Below are 26648 nucleotides of genomic sequence, written 5' to 3' on the forward strand. Positions count from 1 at the left end.
ACAAATTGACCGGTTGTGAGGACGGCTTTGCCCACCTGATTTGACCATTTGCAGGAAAGTTTATCTTATAAACAAGTTCAGTTCAAAGAGTTTTGCCCACCTGTGAAAACCAGTTGCCCTCCTGCAGAAAACATTAATGAAACCCCTGATTGAGTTTAAGATCTAACAACATTCCACTACACTTTCCTTTCCAGGGAGTTCATTGGCATTTAAGGTTGGAGAATTCTCTTGCTACAATGTACAATTCCTTGGCTAAATTTCCATGGTCTGAGGTATCTTTTTATTCTGGCATGGAGAATGTTGTCTGTAATTTTCAACTACTATCCTGTGACTATATTGCTGATCAAACTTAAAAATCCAATAGCCCTATTCACAAGTCTCAGATGAGTTTCCAATTTTTTCTAGTTTGTTTCTGACAAAACACACCTTGTACCAGAAAGAAAATTAAAGCTTTCCTCCAGTTTTCTTTGCATCTCTGATGCAGTTGTGCTGGCTGTAAAAGAGACTTTTTTCGACTGTCCTAGCCTCTTTATAATGCTCATTTCAATGGTGGATGTTGGCATATAGACTTCACCATCACTTTCGCGAACTTGGCCCCGTTTGAGTACATTTACGTTTTTTGTAATTATATCACTAAGGCTCTTCTTCCTCTTTCTGCTTGGGGAAATTTCTTCAGCATTGGAAAACATTTTGTGCTGAAAAACAAAATTCCAGGAGAATTGTCAATTGTAGTACATAATATCAATTGATGTTCCATAAAAAAGCAAATAATATCCCAAAAACCAATGATAAAAATCATTTATAATGATAAGAATCACTCATGATGATGACAAGCAAAATAGGAGCAAAAAAATGGGTACACATATGCCAAGAACTTTACTTGTCAACATACATAGAAATAACCCAGCGTGCCAAATAGGTGAACATCAATTAAAAAAATTCTAGATCAAAGCAAGGACATTTTTGACTGGTGGGAAAGTGGATAAATTCAGATCCTGTGTACTTAAGGCATCTGTCAGCTGATTATCCACTTTCACTATCAGTCAGCATGTCAACTGAGTGTCAGTGGATATGTAGAACAACATCAGTTGCCTCTCAACCAACACACATCAGATTATACTTAGGCAACAAACATCTGATATTTTAGTGACACTCAGCCAACACTTGGCAGATACTTTAAGAACACTTCCATCACTTGGTTGGTTCTTGTTACCAAGTTCTATTTTCTCTACTCAAATTTAACTTATTTTCTCTTGCCCTTCAAAGAATATTTTCAGTGGCTGTTGTCCATTCTTGACCATTCACTATAGCCTGGTTGTTGACTGACTATCTACTGAATGTCGGAAAAGTGTCAAGTGGCACATCGGTTGAGTATTGACCAACTCTTAACCAATTTAACGACTGAGATATTGGCCGAGAGGACCTAAGGTAAACATGATCCAATTGAAATGCACTAAAAACATGTTTACCCGAGCTTCTTCCTGAAAAAGATGCTAGTGCAGCATTATAATTTTTAGACCAAGTTTTAAACACTTCTAACAGTGTTTGAATGCTCGTTTTTTTGTTTTTTTTTGTTTTTGTTTTTTTAAGAATATTCCACTACATAACAAGTAACCTTTACGTAAACTATACAATAGCCTCCATTTAGTGCAAGTATTTTCTCATATAGATCCCGGAAATTACCTTTCACAAGAAAAGGGCAGCTTTCTGATAGTGTTATACTTCTTAAACATATCATGAGCTGCAGACTTCTATTTAAACAATAGAGTGTTTCTGTTGAGGAACTATCGGCTGATAGTTGCCCCGCAGAAATTTGATGTTCTTAACACAAATATTTGCCCTCGAAGCTTCGCTTCGAGGGCAAATAATGCTAGTTTTAAGAACATCAAATTTCCAAGGGGCAATTATCAGACTGATAGTTCCGTGACATAAACACTCTATTGTTTTTATTGTTCACCACTATATTTTCTTCCGTGCCTACAGCTTGTCACAAATGTCAATAATTCGCAACCGTACATTGGCTAAATAACACGTTGTACCTGTCAGAATTGAAAAGTCACTTTTTTTCCAATCTGCCTAACTTCATGACCATCAAACTATTCAAACTTTTCACAGATGAGTACTATCAATCCAGGTATTTTCCACGGACGGGCACTATCCATCCAGGTATTTTCCGCGGGTGGGCACTATGGGCTGATAGTGTCTCTCCATGGATGAACACTATCGCATCACGTGATTGATTTAAACCAATAAGAACCGGAGAAAATTTAGTGGTGAACTATAATCCACGATAAAGGCTGATAGTTTCAAAAGAAACTGTTTGGGGCTGTGTCGGTGGGAGTAACAAAATAATTTGGATATATCAACAAAGTTGAAGTGGTAAATTGGCCACCGTAACGATTACATAAGCTGACGTTTCGAGCATTAGCCCTACAACGAAGGGCTAACGCTCGAAACGTCAGCTTTTGTAATCATTACGGTGGCCAATTTACCACTTCAACTTTGTTGATATATCCAAATTAAAATCCATGATAATTGAGAAGGGCAAAGCCTGAGTCAACTATCATAGGGAGAAATTGAGAACACACAATTCATTTGTTGCAGTATATATCTAGTTAGAGCTCAACTTAACAAGACAGGCTCGTGATTTGGGTTTGTATTTGTTGATGACTGTACATTGTTAGACTACTCACCTTACTCACTGTCAGAAAGCTTAACTGTGACCATAACAAAATGCTTGAATATGAGGTTCTTAAGAGCCCTTATTTATGGCATATTGGCTTCTAAGACCAAACTGTCTGATTTCACCTCTCCGATTACAAACATTTGTAATCAGACAGGCCAAACTGGACAGTTGAAAAGCCAGTAAAAATGAAATACTTCAGCCGTAAGGCAATAAAACTCGATTACCTCGCCAATCGAAATGAAAGAAAAAAAAACCTTTTTTAATGAGCATATTGAGAGGTCAACGTTGAAATCAATCACAGGCATAACAAACTGGCCCAGTGACTATTGTTCAGTATCGATAGCAAGGGTGCAACCGTATGTGCCCTTGCATCACATTTTTTCATTCCTGAGTTCCTCGTAATTGGACTTCGAGTCGAACGATGCAGGGGTATAAATCGCCTTTGTAATTTCAAATCACTCGCCAGATTACTCCTGAATTATACTCCACTGATGAGACTCTTTTTCCCAAAAACAGATGTACAACTTGAGCAGCAGAAGAATATGTACATCTAAAATTGTGTACATCTCTCAACTAATTTTAGTAAATCACTCGTTCAACATGGCTGCGAATAGTGGCTCTTCTTACACTCAGTCATGTGACTTCATTTTCCCGCCAAAGTCATGTCGGTTTTCGATCAAACGGGAGATTAAGAAAATGTAACAAAAAATATAATAATGAAAAATTACCGTACACTAATATATAGCTGAGACCGAACACGAGAAGAAATGCAAGGAACGGATTTAACAAGCATTACTGCAAACTAATGAGTAATTTCGTTGACATGGTAAATTATTCAAGAAATAATATTCATCAAGGGCTAAAGAGAGTCATTCAGTACTACTACTTCCTTAAGGTGGATGCGTCAGTAAAACGCTTTAGATTTTATAAACCGCGTAAAGCAAACTAATATTTGAAATACTTCGCTTTAAACAAATGCAAGATTGGAGTTTAGCATATGTATCAAGTACAACAGTTGATCTGAAAGAAGCCTCCAGACAAGTTCGAAACAAACCACAATCAACGTTTATACTACACCTCCACTCTCACGAGACTATGAAAGAAAGAGTTGCGAAAAAGCCATCCTCCGAGAGCACACGATACAAGTAGGTATGCCACTAAACAACTCAAAATTTCTTTGAAAGGAACTACAAACCTTATTATTCTTCTTCGATTGCTACCTTCTTCCTCTCTAATCATTCACGTGAGAGTGACTGACTACGTATTAGTGTCAGAGGTACGAGTAATCACTTCGCTCTACCTACGTTCATGTGATTAAAGTTTTAACCAATGCGCTTCTTTGCTGATACTGGCGTCCGAACGAATGCTGGGATTGACCAACCTAGTACCAGGCCCCTGAGGGCCAACTTGAGGTAAAGCCTTGAAGAAGTACCCAAATTATGTTAGAAGTATCTGATTTGGCTGACTTTTTTTCTTTCCATGATGAGCTAAGGAGATTATTACGCTGTGTTGGAACGTGGGAATGACCATAGACATCCCAAAGGTACGAAACTTCTGGCTAAACTTCAGAATACAAGGCCATTTCTACCATCTAACAAACGAGCCGGCTCGTTCAGCTTATCTGCTTCATAATTTGTCCGTTTGCCGAACCAAACGGGCCACTAAGTATCTTATTATAGACCTTACATTCAACGCGCATATAGATTGTTCCTTGTTCCTTCATCCACTGCCGAGCCAAAGAAGCCTTTAAATGTATATATACGTAAGACTTAACATGTATATTTTTTATATCTCGTTCTTTCATCCACTGTCGAGCCAAACGAGCTTGCTGGAGTTATGCTCCACCATTTTTTTTACGTTTTGCTTTGGAACGGTCGTTTCTAGTCATTCTTTCTGTTGACCAGTTTACCTCGCATTTTTTTAATAGTACACAATTACCTGGTAATTTCCTTGACAAACCTACATATATTTGACTGTGAGTATCTTCTATGATCATGTTCATTTCTGAGGAAAATTCAAAGACATCTGACAGCAATCAGCAATCAAAACTGTCACTGAAAAAATTTCATGAACAAAAATATGTAGACAAGTTGCATACTCTTCTCATTGCATTTGCTGTCTATCTTAGGATCATTCCATTTTTCAGCCTCTTACTTTTAATTTTTTACCAAAACACTTAAAAAACAAGCTTGACTTACAGTCCTTTAAAAAAGAACTGACTAGACAAAGTCATATAATAAATAGGATGACATTTAATAGCACTGCTCTTGTTAGAAACAAAGATATTGACAACGAAAAGCGAAATCTTTTTGCAATATAATAAATTTTTTATTGACCAAGTTTGTTTGGTCAAGATGGCCGGATATTAGCCTCATTCTTTCTTTGCATTTTTATGGACCTGGACTTCGTCTCGGTCCATAGAAATGTAAAAAAAGAACTCAGCCAATATCCAGCCATTCTGACCTCGTGCTTGGTTAATAACTCATACTCAAGAGTTCTGCCATATTTTGGCAAGCCCGCAGGGCAAGTCAAAATACAAACAAGTAAAAATACGTATATCTTATTAGACATTTTGTTGTGTAGTATCACTGAGTATTTTTATGAGTTGTGCCGTACTTTGACGAGCCCGTAGGGCGAGTCAAAATACAAATAATGAGTAAAAATACTCAGCAATACTACACAATAAAACGTCTAATAAGTTATTTATTATTCAACATGCCAAACTGTTATTTCTGTGCGGGCGAATTTCACGGATATTTATTTACAGGGGATGCGTGACAGAAGTATGCGAAGCGGAACGGAATTGGCAGGTTGTCGTGTTGCTGTTTCTTTTTCCTTCAAAAAATGAAGAAATTTCCAGGTTGTCTAGCTGTTTTTCTTCATTCGATTCACCTAATAAACTTGGATGTATATTTGCCAGCCATTCCGACTCTTCGTCGTCGGAAATATGATTCAAATTGTCCGCCATTTTTTTTTCATAACTGCAGTTCAATTCTTCGCTTGCGCGATGCAAGAAAACCTGTTTAACCAGTACTCTACAGTACAAATACCGCGTGATATTTGAACTCGTCTATGGCGTTATTTGTACTCTACGAAGTGTAGTTGGATAATAAAAAGCAATACTAAATGCTAAAACATCTAATAAGTTGTTTATAAGTATCCAACTGCTTTTATTTCTGTCAAGTGTTTCTCTTCATTGCTCATAAGGTGGGAAGAGCAGAAGGGATAGAGAAGTGTAATGTGTGCAGCTAACTGCTTAAACAGGTTTTTTTACACTACAAAATAACCAACTGTACAATATCCCAGGATATTTGTACTCTACTTTGTGTACTCACACATGTTTTGTACTCTACTTTGTGCGGTTGTATCATAATATTACTTTTGATAAGTGCATTCTTTTAAGTCAACATTCATAGGTACTAGAATTTTAGAAAAAGATATGAAATTCTGGGACCTTTGCCTGACTGTAACAACATGTTGGCCATGTTTGCACTGATAAAATAGTAATGTGATTGGATGTGACATGTCATGTCACTCACAATTTAGTATCATTTTACTTTTCTCTTCTAATATAGATAATAGATGATATCAAAATGTAGTAAGAACAAAAAAGAGCCACACATGGCACAGCTGAGTGAGTCACTGATGTTCTTACCACATTTTTATGTCTTCTGTTATCTATTACTGATCAGACCCAACTAAACATGGAGTCTATTTCTTGCCACAGACGTCAATCAGTCACCAACTCATAACATGTTGAACAAGCAGGATGCGGGGGCAGTGATTTCAGAGAAGAGTAAGTGATCATTTACAGCATCATGGGAATTCTCATTGAAAAACTGTTTCACACCTGGGCTTCACTCAGGCTTCATAGTTTCTTGTTTGCCGTTTTGTTTTGGCCCCACTGGCCTGACTGCTTTTAGCTGTGTCATTATAGCACGACCAAGCAGGAAAAACCACAATTGAAAAATAAGCAATTAAATAAAGCCCATTGAACTAGTACTTACAGTAAGTAATTCAAAGTTCAAGTGACCGTAATTAATCAGGAAATTGATCTGAAATAAATAATAATAATAATAATAATGAATTTTTATACAATTTTTTTTTGTGGTCAGTTAAATATGCTGCGATGTAAGCAGTTTCAAGGTACATTTTTTATTGCTTATCGTTTTAGCTCTTTGTTTGATAATGATAAAATGATAAAGAACATCGAACGACGAGGCTTTAAAGTTATTGGCAATAGTTCTTTTAATCCCCCATCCGTGAACAATTTGATCAAGTGTAAAACCTGTTTGTTTGTTTTCGACTGTCTCCTGAATAATGTTTGCACACCCTTTAAGAACTACTTCGAAAGACTGGTTCATTCTAAGGCCACTAGGAATAACGGTATATCAGTGAAATTACCCAAAATACGTTTAGAATTTGGTAAAAAGAGCTTCTATTACCAAGGAGCAAAGACTTTCAACAACCTGCCTGCTGAACTAAGGTCGTTAGATTCGAGACTGAAATTTAAGAACAAATTGCGAGATTATTTTAGTTAAATTCGATCTAAACGTGGTTATAGGTATATTTAGATAATTTTATAAACTAAAAGGAATTTGCCATGTGGTATCAAAATTGTACCTTGCAACTGCTAACATCACAGCGTATTTCACTGACCACAAAAAACATTGTGTTCAGCATAGAGCATTATATTTCTTTGATATTGTAATGCACAATGGAATTTAAAGCAGGGAGCAGGGATGGCGCAGTGGTGAGAGCACTCACCTCCCACCACTGTGGCCCGGGTTCGATTCCCGGACCTGGCGTCTCATGTGGGTTGAGTTTGTTGTTGGTTCTCGTCCTTGCTCCGAGGGTTTTTCTCCGGGTCCTCCGGTTTTCCTCCCTCCGCAAAAACCAACATTCCAAATTCCAATTCGATCTGGAACAGTGGACAAGAATAGCCACCCAGTGGATGTCCATTGTTAAATCATCATTTATTTATTTCATTTATTTATTATATTTATATTTATTTATTTAAAGCCATCATGTGGCTATTTTTAATTCTATAATGGATGCCTTCAGTGTCACATAATTAAAGCCAAACAGGCTGTAACTATAAGGCTTCAAACTAATTTCTACCAAATGATTAGTTAAAAATGACTACAACAAGAGAGAAAACCCCAACTTAAGAATTAAAAAAATAAGACTGCTACCCTTGACAGTATTTTGCTTCCATTAAAAAAAAAATAGAAATAAGGAAACATGACTAAGTTAGAAATAGTTATTCTACCCAAGCACAAATTTTTGTGTCAAGGTGTCCCTAGAGTAAAGTTTTTTTCGCATAAACTTTGTATAACATCCATACCTACTAGAAGGTCGGTGTTCGGGCCGACAGCATCTACTAGTGCATTAACTGAGAATTCAAATCCTCTGATAACAATGATAATTTCTACTGAACCACATGACATGCCATAACCTCCTGCCAATGTCACTTTTCTCCTCTTGAGCAAGTTAGGCTCAAGGCCCAAATCATTTACTAGCTTTTTAGATATTGCTGTTGCAGCATCATTCCCAGTGTCAAACTTGACACTTCCTGATACTAATTGATGCCAATTACCATCCACATTCATGATCTTTACTGGCTCCTTGTCAATTGAAATTACTTTTGCCTTGTACCCTGGATAAACAGAAAGTCATAATAAAACATACTTCTTCATTTCCAGACTTGTAACCTTTTCAGCCAAACAATTGTCACTGTTTGACTCTGAAGCACTTTAATCAATCACTTCAACAGTAATCCTTGGGTTTATTTGCTATTAATTCCCAGAAGTTCATCTCTTGAAATTCCAGTCACCCCTCTTTTTTTTCCTCTTTTGAAATTCAAAATGACTTTCCCTCAGGGTGAAGGATATAGCACAGGTCATAAACTTATTTTTATTGGCTATAATTTTAAAAAAGTGAAATTGCAATTGCACAAAATCAGCCCAAGGAATTAAGTGTTTTAAATGTTCACATGATAGAAAAAAAAATTTAAATAATTTATATTCCACATCTTTCTGAAAAGACCCACAGACACCACATCTGTCTGAACAGACCCACAGCAACATAAAAGCTCTTGTTTTATATAAAGCAAAATGTTATTGATGTTAATGTCATCTATACATCTGTCCTCCAATAGATTACAAGAAATAACCGATCAGAATGCCTAAATAATTATGCTTGGCATATAAAAGCTTTCAGAAAACAGAAATGATGCACTTCAAATTGTATTACTTTGTTTGGAAAAGTTCCAAATCAAAGTTAAACTCAAGCTCAGCCAAGTGTCTTGACTGACGTTCATGTCTTCAGAACTACTTGAATTGACAAAAACATGAACTGAGCTTTGGTTCCTCTAGCTTGTCATGATATTAGTTCAGCATTATCAACCTTTACTTGAAGTAACATGCAATAAAAATTGGGATGACAAGGCTTGACACTAACAGTAGCCCACTAGCCACAGACTAGTAGACATTTGGTTTTGGTTAGTGGCTTGAGATTTCCACTAGCCAATTTGGCTAGTAAACAAACTGAAATTTTTGTAACATCTAAGATGTCACTAGCCACTTGGCTACTAAGTTAAAAAGTTAGTGTTGAGCCCTGGATGAAAAAAGTACTTACTGATGATCAAGCCTTCACAAACAGCTTGGTACGTAGGCTTCCTTAAACCACTTTCCAAGTCTCCCATTTTGACAAGAGCTAAATCACCAACATCATAGTCATCTTCGACATCTCTCATTTGTAGTTTAATTGGTGATGGGGACAGCACAAGGTTCTCCCTACGATTCAACTTCAGGTTTATACTTTCCCCAAGTTTTGTTTTGAAAGTTATTCTCTCATTTTTTATCTCACCAGATGTGATGCTGACAAGGAAAACTGGAAGCTTTGGTGGTGGCCCACTGTCTTGGTAAATGCCTTTTCTTGTTGAAACATTTGCTTCAGGAAGTGCATCTTTAATCCCTTTAAAAACGTCTTCACCGTAACTTAGGTCCATCTGAATTTTAACGACATCCTTCAAAACAAGAGAAAAAACATATAATATATTTACAAATCAACGTATACATCATCTTTAAGTTTTATCCTTGTGGTTTAATTCCTCAAAGTTTCTTTCTTGGCCTGCCATACGTCATACATCCATGTTGAAAAGAGTTTGGGCTGTCATGACAAAAAATGTAATGTGATCTGTTGAATGGCTGTCACACAAGAGGTCATGTATTTGGTACAACCCTGGCCAAGCTGAAAGACTGGCCTTGACTTCATAAATATACCAAAAATATATCATTGTTAAAGGCTGTTAAATAGGTTGTGACAGGTGTTCAGTGGTTCGCATTGCATTTTTGACAAAATAGCCCAAACTCTTTTCAACCTGGACACACCACTTTTGGCAGGCCAAGATAGACAGTTGTAGGCATTAAAATAAAAGGATAAATTAAGATGATGGACCGTCTGCTAGCACACAAAATTTAATGGTGCGATAGCATCACATTGTAGCATACAGTTGCATAATATTTCCTTGCTCTATGAGGGGGATATTTTGAACTTTTTGATTTCTTGGAGAAAGAAAAGTGCAATAGAACTTTTTAAAATTATTTTTGGAAAAGGTTCATTAACCGCCTCCCGGTTAGCTCAATGAATAGAGTGCTGGACTGTTGTGCGGGAGGTCGAGGGTTCAAGCCCAAGCCGGACCAAGACTTAGGGTCTTAAAATAATTGAGAAGAATTTGCTGCCTTTCTTTTTCATCAAGAAATAGTTAGATATTCTAGTCTTCTCGGATAGGGATGAATAAATGGAGGTCCCATCTCCTGCAGGGTTAGGGGTAGGAGACATTAATTTCCTACACTCAAGATTACTGTGTGATGGATGTCCTCCCCTGGGGTGGGATGGGTGAGTTTATTGGGTCCACAGTAATTGGCGCAAGCTGTTGCGTTGTCCCTGCCGGTTGGCGAAGCGATTAAATAAAATAAATAAAACAAATAAAAAGGAAAAATAAAATGCATTACAAAATTTTGAAACTGTTAGTGGTTTCTTGATAGTTATGTTCAGTGGCTCTTAACTGTTTAACCTTTCACTTCCAAGCTCTCATTAATTCTCCTCACTTTCCCTCATAAAATTCGTATGATGTAAATTCAGAGGATTTGGTATTGGATCAACTGATAACCCTTTTAAAATTTCTACTTTTGTTTTTTCTCATCACCCGTCTGATTGACATACATGTGTATCTGATCAATTTTTGTTCCTGGGAAACCAAGTTTGCTATGGATTTGTACAATGGATCAGTTTTAAAAATTGTAAGGAGAACCTCTGTCTTCGTCACTCATATTAGTGAAAGGATAGTTGATCAGAATTCATTAGGTCCGTTAGATTCATAGTGCTTAATTGCTTGGTTGGTTGTTGTTGTTGTTTTTTAAAGGAAATCGTTGCTGAAAAACACTTAAGCTCCAAACGAAAAAATTATTTTTCTCACATGCAGAAAGCTTAATAGCACTGCATTTAAAACATTGCAGATGTCTGGAAAGGAGAGGTTGTTCCCAGGCCAGATTTCTTATTGCACGCAAAGTACCTTCTTTTTGGGACCATCTTTGAGCCACGTCACTTGAAATTTCAGCAGGCAGCCTAATTTCTTAGTGACTACTGTGCATTCTGCCCTTGTTGTCGAACCTCAAGAGCTGGAACTGGATAAAAGTTTTGGGGAGATCAAGAATATTAAGAAGCCGGTGGATTCTCAGTGTCTACATGTATTCACAGAAAATAGCTTTCTGCCCCACAATCTTCATCACATTTAAATCTGTGTGAAAGAAAAATAGTAAAATAGAGACACTGGGAAAAACAAGTCCATCATTAACATGACCAAAGCCTAGCAATACAAGTTTCTAAATCAATCAGCTCTGGCTCATGATCAATTTACAAACTTTTCTCGTGTTTTCTCAACTATCCATGTGGGTTATTACACTGGTAATCCAATAGAAAGCAGAATCTACTGCTTAAAGTTAAAGTGCACCTAAACCCAAAAATTTTTTTTTCGCATAACGAAATAATCGTATTTTTTGGAGTATTTCTGTGCAAAAATTTTTTAATTTGCTCAAATCTTTCATTTTCTGTGCCCAGTCAAAATACCGAAAATCGGCCGCCATCTTACCCCACGACTGAATTTAAAGAGGAATGGCTCTAGCGGGTAATGTGACATCAAATCGAGAACACGAAAGTCTGCATTTCACACATTTTCACTTGTTTTGGAAGGTTGTCCTCGATATTGTCCAAAATATGCCGACTAGGTGTGTTGTATGAGGAATGTATGAAGCGCGATACCCGCTTGCAAATTTCGCACATTGCTACATCCTTCTACAACACACTTAGTCGGCATATTTTCGGACAATACTGACTACAACCTTCCCAAACAAGTGAAAATGTGTGAAATGCAGACTTTCGTGTTCTCGATTTGACATCACATTACCCGCTGGTGCCATTCCTCTTTAAACTTGGTCATGGGGCAAGATGTCGGCCAATTTTCCATATTTTGACTGGGCACAGAAAATTGAAGATTTGAGCAAATAAAAAAATTTTTGCACAGAAATACTCCAAAAAATACACTTATTCCGTTAATGCAGTAAATGGTTTGAACCCGGGGGTAACATGTGAAGGTGTAGTCTGATCGTCCGGGTGAGTGTAGTCCTGAGAAGGACTGTTGTCGGTGGCAGTGACTGACGTTTCGACAACCTGTGCGGAAGTCATCATCAGAGTCAAGTGAGTGATTGTTGTCAGTAGAATGTTCTTATTCCAGTTCGTGTGAAATGATCGGTTGGTTTTGCCGTGATGTTATTGGCTGTAAGACTCAAGTGACGTAAGTCGTTCGTGATTGGTCTGTTTCGGTCTGTCGGTAAAGCTAGGTTGTTCTTTTACGTTACGTTGACGACACATTCACCGCCGTTCGACACGACGAAATTGACGCATTCCACAACCACCTTAACGAACAAAACACTGACATACAGTTTACCAGAGAAGTCGAAGAAAATGGCAAACTTCCTTTTCTAGACTGCCTGGTAAGCCACAACGACAACTCATTACGAACGACAGTTTACAGGAAACCGACACACACCGACAGATTACTAGACGAGTCATCCTACAACCCTACATCACACAAAGCCACAACTATCAGAACTCTAACACGACGCGCACAACTAGTATGTGACTCGACAGACAGCTTATCCGACGAGAACAAATACCTTCACCGTGTTTTTACGAAGAACAACTACAACAACGACTTCATCCGACGAAACACTCACCGACCCACTACCACTACCGAAACAAACGACACCGCAATCCCTACGACTACAGCAACCATACCGTACATAAAAGGTATGTCTGAAAACATCTCGCGCATCTTACTACCCTTCAATATCCGCGTCGCCCACAAACCCATCACCACACTACGTCAGTTACTAACCAACGTTAAAGACAAAGACGAGCCGAGGAACAGACAGGGAACGATTTATAAGATCAATTGTTCCGACTGCCAAGCCTCCTACATCGGTGAGACTGGCAGAAACCTCACAACAAGACTGACTGAACACAGACGGGCGACGAGGAAAGGTGATGTCAGCAATCACATTGCTGAACACCATCGACTTACCAACCACAACATTGACTGGGACTCTGCGCAATGCCTAACCTACAGCACTGACTATTTTCAACGACTGACTCTGGAAAGCTGGTTTACTAACTTAGAACAGACTCCCCTAAACAGATGTCAACAACTACCCGCCCCATACAAACGACTCATTCACGACATAAACATCACAAACGACCGAAAAAGAACAACCTAGCTTTACCGACAGACCGAAACAGACCAATCACGAACGACTTACGTCACTTGAGTCTTACAGCCAATAACATCACGGCAAAACCAACCGATCATTTCACACGAACTGGAATAAGAACATTCTACTGACAACAATCACTCACTTGACTCTGATGATGACTTCCGCACAGGTTGTCGAAACGTCAGTCACTGCCACCGACAACAGTCCTTCTCAGGACTACACTCACCCGGACGATCAGACTACACCTTCACTTATTCCGTTAAGCGAAAAAAAAATTTGGGGTTTAGGTGCACTTTAATAGGTACTTATCGACTGAGTGGGAGGGCCTCCTGACTGAGTTTTGAAAATTTCAAAAAGTTTCGTTTAACTTAAATAAGATGTGATAGACTGGTATGTGTGGGAAAACTATGAAAAAGATTCTACATTAAAAAGTTTCCTTTTTTTTTGAGTCAGTAACATGTTTTACAACAAAAAGTAAAAGAGTATAATAAGGATTAAGGATTTCAGACAGGTGGCTTTGTGTTTAATGAAAGGTATTGTAGATGAGAGAAAGCAAAAAAATTATCCACCTAAAACAAATGAGCCTCAAATTAAAATCATGAAGAATGCATAAATGTGACTAATCTTAATGAAATAAAATGTTTTGGCTTTGAATAACATAGCAATGAAAATATCAAAGGGCACATTAAAAAAACTACCAACAGTTTATACTAATTTCCCAAGGCTTAAATTCATTGGAGAGCTCAGTAGATGTGTTAAAAATAAAAGGCAGTCTATAACTGCTAGTGCCTACTGTTGTATAAATTTAGAGTAATGCAGCAAAAAAAATAATGTGGTGTAAAATAAAGAGGAGTTACTGAACAGCTCCAATCAGATTCATTCAAAGATAGCCAGTGTTAGAACTGAACCAGGATGAGTCACAGAAGATGATGCAAGTGTGACCATTTTGAAAAGCGCGAGAGGCTTGGGAAACGTTATAGAACTACACGACACCATAACATAGTGCCAATTAGCTTCCAAGTAGAAAGGCACAGCTGAGGCACAATTATTTCTTGCTTACATGAGATATTTAATTACAATAGGCATAGTTTTTATCCCAGTTCGACATAAACAAATGACACCGAAATTGTTAGGCTTGATATTCACTTTATCTCTACATTGTTGGAATCTGCCAAGGCAAATACTTCCAAAATTTTTTTGGGAGCAGATGCATTTGAGTTGCAATTTGCATATTTACACCACTCCTGGTTTTGTAAATGCCCAAAAACCTTCCTCATCACTTCCTTCACATTCCTACCTAACCTGGTGACAAAGCTATCGCTGCTATTTGAGTATTCAGGCTCAAAACTGTACAGAGCTACTGCTAGATCTACTCCCGCAGGCGCCATGTTGAAAAGCTCTGAAAATGCAGTGACGTCACCATCCAAAACAAATTTCTCTCGCGAAGTTACATCGCGACGCGCGGGAGTTTTTAATTGAAAACTAAACGCCCCCAGCTAGTTTTAGAGATCTTGAAGAAAATCCAAAGAACAGATAAGAGAAATCAATCGGTATCCTTTGGAACAAAATCTGTTTTTCAGCAGAGATTCCCTAAACCATACTGTAGGATTGTAGAGAATAACCGCATACGTTTACGTATTTCGAATTCGGTGCTTACCTGCCGCTGAAATTCTGTGCCTTCCGCGTAGAGATATTCGTTTCCCATTTGTTCGTATTTCAGGATTGTTCCAACTCCAATATTTTCTTCTGTCAACTTGTCGTTGTTCCAGACGTGTTTTGAAAAGTCGTTTGACCTACTTGATAATTGGAACGGTTTGCCGAACCCGCCAAACTCCTTTTTATCGACTTCCCTAGCGTAGACAAAGCTGGTTGCGCTATCGTAAGCCTTTGAAACAGCGATTACGACGCCGAAATTTACAGTTCCTCCTATCATTTTCAGGAAAATAGTTAACGAACAATTCCTATCGTTCTGGGAACTTGGCACAAACAGCCCTACTGGTGAAGTAAATCGACGCGGAAATGTCCCCGCAATAATGGTTCGGCGGGCAAAAAGAGGGAAGCATGGGTCTAGTCAGAAGCTAATTTCGTACTCAGATTCTTCCACGGCCAAACGGTTGTTAGTAGAGGCTCATATCTCATGTAGGTAAGGTACGGGAGTAGTCAGAGCCAAGCCTCACTCCCCCTGTGTTTTGCATAACGCACATATTTTGACAAGGAACTTGAGACTTTGTATAAGGATTAATAAATACGTGTCAAAAGCTACGCGTATTACGTAACATGCATACCTTTGTAAAAGGATAAATAGGTACGTACCTTCAAATGGGCAGAGGAGAAGGCAACCAGAATTGTAAGTAGTTTAGTGATTTTCTTGTAACTTTTGTAATTCCTGTAGTTAGTTGTATCTGTATAATATTGTAATGTATATATTTTCTTTCCTTTGTAGTTTGAAAGAAAACTTAAAACCTAATTAAACTCAGTGTTTGTTAAAAAATCTGCTTCGTCGACGTCTCTTCGGAAAAGATAAACATACATCCAATTCACCCTGCTCCCTCCTTTTTCGGTCTTCAGCTACCATCGCGCCTTATGTATTACTATCGCGCTCCATTTTACCCACAGGCAGCCCACACAAGCGGCGTGTCTGGTCGTTCGTTCGAAATAGAAAGAAATGTATGGGAGATTATTGAAGAGTCGTTATATCGTAAAGTTATATCAAGGAATGTCTATGTTAAGGCTCAAAATAAATGTAAACCTACCTCACTTGCTGTGTATTGTCGTTTCTGTGGTTCTAAATGGCGAATTTGAGCGATTTGGTAGTTTTTGCGTTGACTGTTACTTTACGTAAAGTAAAGAAACAGTCAACGCAAAAAAAAACGGGCTGTCTCCAGAAGTGTCACCATGATTTAGTTAACAATTTTCAAGCGGTGAAACAAAAATGTGTTTTACACCGCTAGCAACTTTCAACTCAATTAGCAACTAAAAATTACCCAGCATGACCGATTAGCCTGGGAGTCACGCAACGCGTGACAGAACAGGTTTAGACCCTGCGTCTACTTTTCCTGTTACGATGACAAACCAAAGCTTTTTTAACGAACTTGGTGGCCCCTTGCCATGTCATTTGTGGTGAAATGAAAGATAGGTGGATAATTGATACCACAGAATAAGTTGCAGTGTATCACCGTGGTTCATACAGTTGTCTCATGAGGCTCACGACTTTCCTTCATTCTGCGAGTCTTTTTCAGCCGTCAATAATTTTCCGGGGCGGGTTCACCTATCAAATGATTCATTCTGCTTAAAATGTGTACCGTAATGATTCGATTTTAGCACCCAGGGCGCTTATATTTACTTTTGGTACCTGAGGGGAGGTCGCTTATCGAAACGGGGGATTACGAGGCCGGGACAGGGCTTTTATTTCCTTTTTGACGGGATGTGCGAAACGAAGCTTTGAGATTTATTTGAAAAGAATTAGGAAGACTGGAAAACAAACTTCTTGTCCCTGGATCCTTTCTGGTGAAAACGGCCAGTCAAGCAATCGTCACAACATTTTAAGACGCGATCAAGGTCAAATTCGCCAATAGCGTTAGATGGATTGACGCTGAAATTTCAAAAGCTACAAGAAAGAAGGAGAGACTCAGAAAGAAAGCAGAAAAATCCTTTCCTAAACACCACTGGGAAACATTTCGAAAGTCACTAATTAGATAGAAATGGAAACAAATATCTACAGGCTTTACAGGACCGTTATCCAGGCTTTCACGGAAAATCCCTAGGGATTTTGGCTCTTATTCAATCCGAATATACGAACAAAAGACTTCCATCTTCTGTCCAATACAAAGGGGCTTAAGTGTTTGATGCTCAAGAGCAAGCAGAACTATTCGACAACTGTTGAAGGAATGTGCAAGCTCTATTTCCACTCCTCTTTTTACCTCTTTGTTCACCAAGCAACTGGGTAGTGGTTGTTTTCTAAGCATATGGACTTTGGCATACTTGGTTCCAGTCTTCGAGTCTGTCGACAAAGAAATGGCTGAAAACTGTAGAGGGATATCATATTGTACGTCATCTCAAAAGTTCTGGAAAAGTCACAGGCAGCCCTAGCTCACTACTGGAAAAGCGGACGTGACTCTTACCGTGTTGCGCAACGTTTTATATTTATAAAGGTTTGTATGGGATGTTATTGGTTTGCCTTAAAAGAGAGAAAAAATGTCTTGTTTTGAAATAAAATGGGCTTATCTTATTGCCTTGTCGTTTTCTTTGTTGATTCCTAGCGTCTCAGGCCATTTTGAAGCGTTTTCGGCGAGTTAGCGCTATGTTGGTGTTCAATTTAGCAGTTGAAAACTAACATAGCGCTAACTACGTATGATGTGCGATCCTCGCAGTAGATAGCGCTATTTATGCAATAGCGAAAATCAGACCTGAAAAAAATCAGGCCTGTACGGGACTCGAACTACTGACCTCTGAGATACTATTGCAGCGCTCTACCAATTGAGCTAACAAGCCAACTGGGAGCAGGCCGTTAAGTTGATTCGTAATAAACCCGTGAAAGTGATAAATGAGATGCAATGAATATATTTTTTTTCAGGTCTGATTTTCGTTAGTGCATAAATAGCGCTATCTACTGCGAGGATCGCACATCATACGTATCTAATACCGCAGTTCAAAATATATGAACTTCATATATTCATTGCATCTCATTTATCACTTTCACGGGTTTTTTACGAATCAACTTAACGGCCTGCTCCCAGTTGGCTTGTTAGCTCAATTGGTAGAGCGCTGCACTAGTATCGCAGAGGTCAGTGGTTCGAGTCCCGTACAGGCCTGATTTTTTTCAGGTCTGATTTTCGCTATTGCATAAATAGCGCTATCTACTGCGAGGATCGCACATCATACGTATCTAATACCGCAGTTCAAAACATATGAACTTCATATATTCACTGCATCTCATAGCGCTAACTCGCCGAAAACGCTTCAAAATGGCCTGAGACGCTAGAGAAAATCAACAAAGAAAACAACAAAGAAAACAACAAGGCAATAAGGTAAGCCCAAGTTATTTCAAAACAAGACATTTTTTACTCTCTTTCAAGGCAAACCGATAACATCCCATACAAACCTTTATAAATATAAAACGTTGCGCAACACGGTAAGAGTTACGTCCGCTTTTCTAGTAGTGAGCTTGGGCTGCCTGTGGAAAAGTGTGTTTTTCCATGTGTTTTGTCCAAAACTTTCATCTACAAGACAGCTTCGTAAAGGGACGCTCACGTGTTACCAGTCTTCTCAGGTCTGCATTGGACGTTACGAAAGCACTGGATGGGAAGAAAAAGCTCGAAGCAGTATTTCTGGACTACAGTAGAGCGTTTGATTCTATCTCGTTTAACTGATTATCAAGGGAACTGTTTAATGTTGGAGAGAGAAGCCGCTATCGTGGTTTAGAGGTACTTTCAGAGATTAATTGCATAGAACAGTTAGTAATGGTCAGGAATATTATGTATCACCTGTTTTATCTGAAGTGCCCAAAGTCCATTTTAGGTCCCCTACTTTTATAACCTACCCCCCCCCCCCACCCCCTTGTAATGGATGCTAGAAATCCTCTTTAACTCTATGCTAATGACGTGGAGTATTACCGAGCTATTGATAATGTTTCTGATGTTAATCAACTACAAAAGAATACTTATCAAGTTTAGATAGCTGGTCGTCTGAACACTTCATGTAGTTTAACGCTAACAAGTGCAAGCATTTTGTTATTACAAAGACACTGAACGACCGAGGGGGGGGGGGGAGTGCGAAATTTATAGACATAGCCATCGAGAAAGATCTTGGTGTCAGTCACGTTTCGTACAACCTATCACTGAACGATCATAGCTTAACTATTCATCATGGCTTAACTTTTTAGTGGCTTTACTAATGTTTAAAAACATTAAGTCATTAAAATTTTGGGCATTATCAAAAGACCGCGCAAAAATTAATTTGATCAGAAAATATTACTGATCCTTTGCAAATCGTTCGTTTGGCTGAAACTGGAGTACCCCTCACAAGTTTGGTCTCCACGTACAAAGGGAAAAATAATGGCCCTTGAGTGTGTTCATACACGTGCTACTAAATTTATCTTGAAATCTGATCTAATTTGTCCAGAATGTTTGGCTAAATTGGGTCTTTTGCCTCTTTAATAAGATTTCAGTTTCCTTTCTAAATGCTTCAAAGGGATACATTCAACTCAGATAAGGAGAAATTTGTGAAGTTGTCTTAAGGGATTTTACCCTTTATAGACTTGTACATTCTTATTGTTATTAATACTATAAGTTTTTCTTTCAATCTACGGAATCTTAGTTTTCCATATAGACTGGCCTAATAATGCAGAAATCACAGTATATTTAATTATTTATTGTTATAGTTGTCCCTGCTATCATTTTTGTTGATAATCTGTTGATGATGACTTCTGCACAGGTTGTCGAAACGTCAGTCACTACCACCGACAACAGTCCTTCTCAGGACTACACTCACCCGGACGATCAGACTACACCTTCACATGTATGATTAAAGTGAGAAAAATACATGAAATAGATATAATAAACAAACTCAACAACGAATCGATAATGGTTTAGCGTGGTCAGTAAAGAGTTCTCTTTTAATTAACAAATCTTACGCGACCAGAAAAAACAAGCGCGCGCGGAAAAATAGTCTTTGCATTTGCTCACGTCAGCAGCGTACACCCATGGGCAAATGGGGGACGCTAAATTGACCAATCAGAGCGCGCGCTTTACTTTGGTTATGTTATAATCGATAATGGTTTAGCGTGGTCAGTACTCTTATTGACAACGATATTCCTAATCACAGATTTAGGAACTGCGCACCCACGTAGACAGTCTTGACATAATAGTCCAGATACTGAGAGGTAGACTACCGTTTTAATTTGAAAGGAAGTTTTTAAGTGAGAAATTAAAAGAAGATGGACCAAGGTTGATCTCACACTACTTGTACTCTAACAGCGCTGTCATTGAAACAGAATCTGATCGTTTATTGAAATGAGAGTGTATACACAATCATCCGGGGGCCCCAACAAAATCCAAACTCGAAGGGGGCGTTTATTCGAGAAGGGCGCTAATTGGAACAAGAGCACTAAATCGGATCATTGCGATAATGCATACTCGGCCTATGACTTTGAGCTCGACGAAACGCAGTGTAAAGCCCAGAATTAGAGGCGGCAAGGCTGCTAAACTTGTAAAAGACGGGTGGACGTTGTTTGTTAGAGCTGAGTACTGCACCTTTCTATACTAAGACTTCAGTTCTAAGATCTGAATAATCTCTGAATTAGTACAATCCGAGCCAAGATAACCTTATTCAGGTCTGCTTTACATTTGCAACTCAGATTAGTGGTGCATCTATGCTATGTATCAACAATAGCCTCTACTTGGCGCGAAAATATGCAGACGTTATCTGCTTCAAGATGCAAACGGTTTTCCGAGAGCGAAGCTCGGGCGGAATTGTGAGCTTCGACGAACAGGTGATGGTTAAGGACAAAAGTGTGGCCATATTTTTGCGCCAAATGGAGGCTATTGTATTTATTATCCTTAAATATTTTTACAAAGGGAAAAATGCCCACGAAAAGCTTACCGTTTGCGGCGTAGAAGGTTTACTTTTCAGTGTTCTTTGGTACGGATTTATGAACAAACAAGCATGCATTTTCTTCTGCAATAATAGCTTAACGCTCTCTCATCTTGAATTTTATTTGAAACAAACGCGTATATCCTAATAGACGTTAGGTTTGAAAATTAAGGAATATCTCTCGGGGTAAATTTGTTCAAGTACGGTGGCCCAGAAGGCTCAACGCAAACAAAAAATATACTGCAGCAAATAAAAGATATACTGTAGCAAATAAAAATATACTGCAGCAAATAAAAAAAATCAAAACGCAAAGAAAAAAAAGTACCGCAGCAAATAAAAAAATGCGACGCAAACAAAAAATACTGCAGTAAATAAAATATGTAACGCAAACAAAAAAAAGAAAACGCAAACAAAAAAAACTGGAACGCAACGCCAAGGAAGACTGGGTAATAGTTCTTAGTTTCCCGCCAAAACAGCATGAACTGGAACTCGTTTTTGGTAATGGACGAAAGCGATCTGCGTAGGATTATAGAAGATTACTTTCATCAAGGGTATGAAAATAAAGTTATTATCTAATTTTTAAAGGAGCAGCATGGTACTGTCATAAGTTCGCTGCAAAACATGGTTTCGGAAAGGCGAACAAGCAAAGGATGGAACGAGTGTCAGCGGGAAACTAAGAACTATTACCCAGTCTTCCTTGGCGTTGCGTTCCAATTTGCTGTTTGCGTTTTCTTTCTTTTTTTTGTTTGCGTTGCATATTTTATTTCCTGCAGTATTTTTTGTTTGAGTTGCATTTTTTATTTGCTGCGGTATTTTTTTTCTTTGCGTCTTGATTTTTTTATTTGCTGCAGTATATTTTTTATTTGCTAGAGTATACTTTTTGTTTGCGTTGAGCCTTCTGAGCCACCGTATTCAAGTGATGTTTTTAGATCAATCGCGCGCGAGTAAAATTATTCGATGGATTATCAGCACGGATATTTTTCCTCTGTCATCATTTGTTCCGAGGTGCGAACAGTTTTCTGTCAAAGAGCAAAATTTACTGTCGGTTTCATGTAATTTTGAAGTAAGTAAAGAATAATATGGTTATCGACGTTTTGTTGAAACAGACAAAATGCGGTGGGTTAGAAGTACATTTCACGTCAACATGAGTATGAAATCAGTTTCCCGTGAAAATTTTAAGCTATTCTACTTCCGCACTTGGTAATTGAGTGATAGCTTTCACTGTTCATGTAGACTTTATAACAAAGAGTGGTTACTCAATGGAGATATTTGACCTTAAAATACCCTTAATTTTTTAACTTTGTCAAAACACGAACAAAGAAAAATTGACCTTACTTGAGGGAAAGGGGAGGGAAGAAATGAAATCAACAAGTTAAAAAGTTTGATTTTCTTCAAATCTGATGGATATAGAACATAACCCAGTGGAATGAATTAGCAGATGTCGTCTCCGTTTGTCACAGCAGCAAGTCAAAGTCAACTAATAATTAATTATGAACTGCAGGAAATGGGGGTTTTCACAGGGGGACCCCACATTTCTAAGGAAACTGAATATTTTGACCCCATGTATTTTTTTTAACAATTGTTAACTCATGCCACAAAGCATTTGTGCCAAGTTTGAGCTAAACCGGTGAATTGAGCATAATCGACCCAGACGATCCCCCCACCCCCCACTCCCCAGTTTTCAGTTTGAACGCGCTCCTAATAATGAGCATAATTGGAGTAATGATGACGATGAAAGCTTACAAATTAAAAAAAAAAAAACTTTGAGCATAGGATTGATTATTGTTGTTTACGTTTCATTTGTGTGTTTATTTATCCACTGAGTGTTACTTGTATTTACTATTTGACCTAGCAGTTACCTTTGGATGTCTGGGTTAATATTTAGCTTAAATTGGTGGTCTAGATAGAATTGTTCATCCACGACCATCGATATTGCATGAACGAAGGATGAAATAGGCTCTACTGATCGGCCTTGTCCTGTCCAATCTCCTAAGTTTCGATCGCTTCAACCCTTCCCCCCCCCCCTCCCCCGCAAAAAAACCCTTTCATATACCCACATTCGCTCTCTTCTTTTCGGCGATTTCCTTCGTTTGAAAATTGCATGAAAGCACGTGTCACAGACACTTTAAATTATCATATCTCTCGCTAACACTCGTCAGATTAATTAAAGTCTTGTGAAATATCCTCACGAGTTTCCTGAACTTTTTTGGCCCTTCGAGCATTTCTTACACGAGCATGCGTATATCACTTCCACCAGCTTGTCCACTTGATTGTGTTCCTTTCCAGGGCATTTCAGACTTACTTTGGTCCAGCTTTTCAAGGAAGGTTTGCAGAAATAGCAGTACTTCGTTCTTCTTCTCGCAAACAGCATAGGGAAAGTTTCTGGTTCGTAGAATGATAAACACTGACCGACACATCTTTTATTCTTAATGACTTTAGTTTTACAGCCCTCCTCTAGAATAGATTGATCAAAAACTTCAGCCATGCACCAGCTTCTCTTTGAATTGGGGCCATGTTGGAGAGTTTCAAGGGATTTCTTTCGAGCAACTTTTAACAGCTTTCGACCCTTCTTTGCTCCAGCGTGGTTGATTTTCGAGCACAAGAGTACAAAAATGACAGTGAGAACAAACCACTTTACGGACATCGCCGTTTAAATCTAGAAGTAAGAGAGAAATCGTTAACGCTTTTACTCCAATCATGATCAGCGTAAGTTCTCCGTACATTATCAATAAAATGTCCTGCAGACGGATAATGCGAATAACCCATTTTCGAATTACGCTCGGCCTCGTTTTCAAAACGAGGCCTGGTGCTCAACCATTCTTGTGAAAATTAGTTTAATTTGCATGTGAATGAAAACTTACTATCATATGAAAGGATGAGCACCAGGACTCGTTTTGAAAATGAGGCCAAGGGTAATTCGGAAATGGGCTATAGACAACACTGACCCTGACGCTAATAAAAAACTAACCCTAAGTGTCATAAGTTCATCCAAGAGATTTTAAACCGTTCAGAATTTCTTAGTTCATTCCGTTCCCTCATCTCAGTACGCCTTATGCATGTTTACAAACCTCGTTCCCAGGGCCTTTCCCTTAGTTAGACTAAGAGAAAAGGCCCTGGGAACGAGGTTACATGTTTATTTCCGAATACCCATTTTCACCCCAAGCCTCACTTTCAAGGTGCAGACTCGCGAATTTTAATAGTAAGTATTCCCAAGACAATAAAATGGAAAAAAAGAGTCGTTACACAAAAACAACAAGGAAGCGGCAAAGATTTATGAAGACATTAGTGCAAACGAGGCTTGAGGGTGAGTTTTCAGTATGACGTCATCGTGTAGAAGTTCTAACACGTTATGCCGCGTTGACGTGGGAGGTCTGGTTCGAGACTAAACTTAAATTTTGTAAGCGCTGACGTCACTATTCGCAACTCTAACGCAATTCTGCTTTCTTTTCTTGTCTTTTTTTCTTTTTATGTGCGACAAAAAAGCTTTACATGCATTCACAAAATACGAAGAGATACCGACGTGAAGCAAGAGAATATATTCACTTGCGTGAAAGCCATCGTAGCCATAGGGCTCGTCACGAGGCCCCGCATTTTCGGTGACCAAAAAGACCGCAACTTTTGTCGGTTGCCTTTTGCCTTCTTGACACCGCTAAAGGGCTATATAAGCGGATAATTCGTGATGCTTCTATTTTTTTAATAATAAGCGTAATGAAACCGCAAACAAACAAATACAGCTTATAACCATACGCAATTTAGTTAGAAGGGACAATTTTGATAGAGCAGAATATTGACTTCCTTAAGACTGTTAAACTTTTGAACCTCAGGCGAAGCCAGTCTTAGAACGGTTTTGAAATATATATGTTTACATAAACTGTTCATCAACTTTCGTGCGTAATGAAATATTGGATGGACTTGGTAACTCAATATTGCTTGACAACAACTATGTAATGTTTCACTACAATTTCGGAAGTAAATAGGTAGAAATTAAGATGAGTCAGCACTTTTCTAGAATTCTACCGAATTACGGCATAGTTTTGCCCTATAGTTTAGTCACGTTTTCTCTGCTGTTCAATTCATTAAATGCGCACTGTAACTTTGTGTGTGGCAAACTCCATCAACGCAACAGAATAGGCCTTTTCAACCGAACACTTCGCCAACCAATATTGATCGCATCAAGTTCTTTGTATTTCAAGTGGATTGTCCGCCAACCGGAAATTTTACTGAGGATTCCATATTTTGACACGATTGGAATTCTTTGGAGTGTTCCTACGGGAAAACTCTGGAGATGTAGAGAGTCCACTTAAGTTTTGTTCTCTTTGAAACAGGAGTCATCCGGTTTTTGTCACCTTCTGTATGGCCATTTGAGCATAGAGTTGTACAGTTAGACATAAATTAAGCATACAACTAAAATATGTTTCGCTGAAATGTGCAATTTGCACCAATAGCGAAGCTCGATAAATTCCAAAGAGGTTTTGCTCATTTCCCATTTTCAGATATTGTTCCAGCCGAAATGATACTTTTCCAATTTAAATTCATTGCATAACAAGTAAAATCCTTCAACTACAACTAATGAAAAATTAAAATCCCAGATGAGTAGAAAAACTCAAAATTCGACCGCTAGCAAGGAACCTCTCAGTCTTAATTTAAAAGCCAGGAAAGAAACCAAGAAAGAACCCCTTGAAACGCTATTAACTTTTTAGAGCTATTCAAGAGTTGAGAAAATAACTGTGATAAATATTTTGTGGTTAAACTCATTTCCTTTCCAGAAAATAAACTTAACAGGTTTGTTTTCTTTTAAGTCAAGCGTGCTGATTTGAAATCGCATCGCTCTTGTAACGAGCAAATCTGGGCAGACACAAAGAATACTTTTACAACGACCTCTCGATTCATCTGTCAAAGTTCAACAAACAAATGTACCTACACAACTATAACATTTCATTTGAACGGAATCGTCACCCGGCACAAACTTACCTGTATGTCTTTTGAGGCGTAAATGTAATTTTTGCCTTTTCACCTACTAATTCTGTCGGTTGTAGTTCTCCGCCTTCAACGGAAAATGTGATCAAGTGAGTCGCTTATATGCTGTTTGTCTGTCCTTTGAATTCTCACCAAAATATTGGCTTGTAACATTTTCCGATACAGCTTAAGTGATTAATGAGCTTCAAAAGTGGTTTTTAAGCAGCGGATATAAGTGCTGTCCACTAAATAGCTAGCGTAAATTTGTAACATTTATTGATCGGCCGGCCTTGTTCACTATAAGCCTATAAAGAGGTCGAGGAATGATTAAAACAAACTCGAAAAGTTCATTTGAATCCATTCAGCCGCGCTTTGTTCCTGGCTTTGATGGGCGCAGCGGGAGACGTCAGCTTCTGTTATGACGTCAATCCTCTCACTTCTCTCTTTAGGTAGATAATGGAACCAATCAGCAGAAACTGTCATCGTCACGCGTGAGTTAGCCTATGGCAAAGCTGCAAAATAGACAAATGCTTATTCCTCTCCTTAGGTCTTAATTTTTCCAACAATTAAAGCATCGAAAA

General features: G+C 38.4%; 2 protein-coding genes and 1 long non-coding RNA gene across 5 annotated transcripts in view; 1 reads left to right on the forward strand and 2 right to left on the reverse strand.

Moving 5' to 3' along the window:
• The window catches only part of LOC111332449 (uncharacterized), a 55304-nt gene extending 51975 nt beyond the window's left edge, over positions 1 to 3329 (reverse strand). For 2 of the 3 annotated variants that reach the window (XM_088731197.1, XM_088731196.1), the window contains exons 1-2: positions 2911 to 3329; positions 427 to 695 (exon numbers count right to left, since the gene is read on the reverse strand). In XM_088731197.1, the coding sequence (XP_088587323.1) occupies positions 427 to 695; positions 2911 to 2991 (350 nt within the window). In that variant the 5' untranslated portion in view covers positions 2992 to 3329. The remainder of the gene's footprint in view (positions 1 to 426; positions 696 to 2910) is intronic. The other variant, XM_088731195.1, reaches the window with a different exon arrangement.
• Positions 3330 to 4099: 770 nt separating this feature from the next.
• On the forward strand, positions 4100 to 10708 carry LOC111332459 (uncharacterized). Its single transcript, XR_002695024.2, has 3 exons — positions 4100 to 4229; positions 6414 to 6482; positions 9560 to 10708. It is a non-coding gene; the product is annotated as an uncharacterized LOC111332459 (long non-coding RNA).
• On the reverse strand, positions 7644 to 15560 carry LOC111332458 (uncharacterized). The gene is made up of 3 exons (XM_022937798.2): positions 15179 to 15560; positions 9326 to 9716; positions 7644 to 8345 (listed from the first exon to the last, which is right to left on the reverse strand). The coding sequence occupies exons 1-3, from the start codon at positions 15452 to 15454 to the stop codon at positions 7978 to 7980; spliced, it is 1035 nt and encodes a 344-aa protein (XP_022793533.2). The 5' UTR covers positions 15455 to 15560; the 3' UTR covers positions 7644 to 7977.
• Positions 15561 to 26648: the final 11088 nt, after the last annotated feature.

This window comes from Stylophora pistillata, chromosome 8, assembly GCF_964205215.1.
Source record: "Stylophora pistillata chromosome 8, jaStyPist1.2, whole genome shotgun sequence".
NCBI classification, from domain to species: domain Eukaryota; kingdom Metazoa; phylum Cnidaria; class Anthozoa; order Scleractinia; family Pocilloporidae; genus Stylophora; species Stylophora pistillata.

Coding starts and splice junctions, on each gene's coding strand:
- LOC111332458 (XM_022937798.2), bottom strand. CDS start 15,454: ATGATAGGAGGAACTGTAAATTTCGGCGTCGTAATCGCTGTTTCAAAG. Junction 9,717..15,178: donor GCACAGAATTTCAGCGGCAG/GTAAGCACCGAA, acceptor CTTGTTTTGAAG/GATGTCGTTAAAATTCAGAT. Junction 8,346..9,325: donor TTGTGAAGGCTTGATCATCA/GTAAGTACTTTT, acceptor CTGTTTATCCAG/GGTACAAGGCAAAAGTAATT.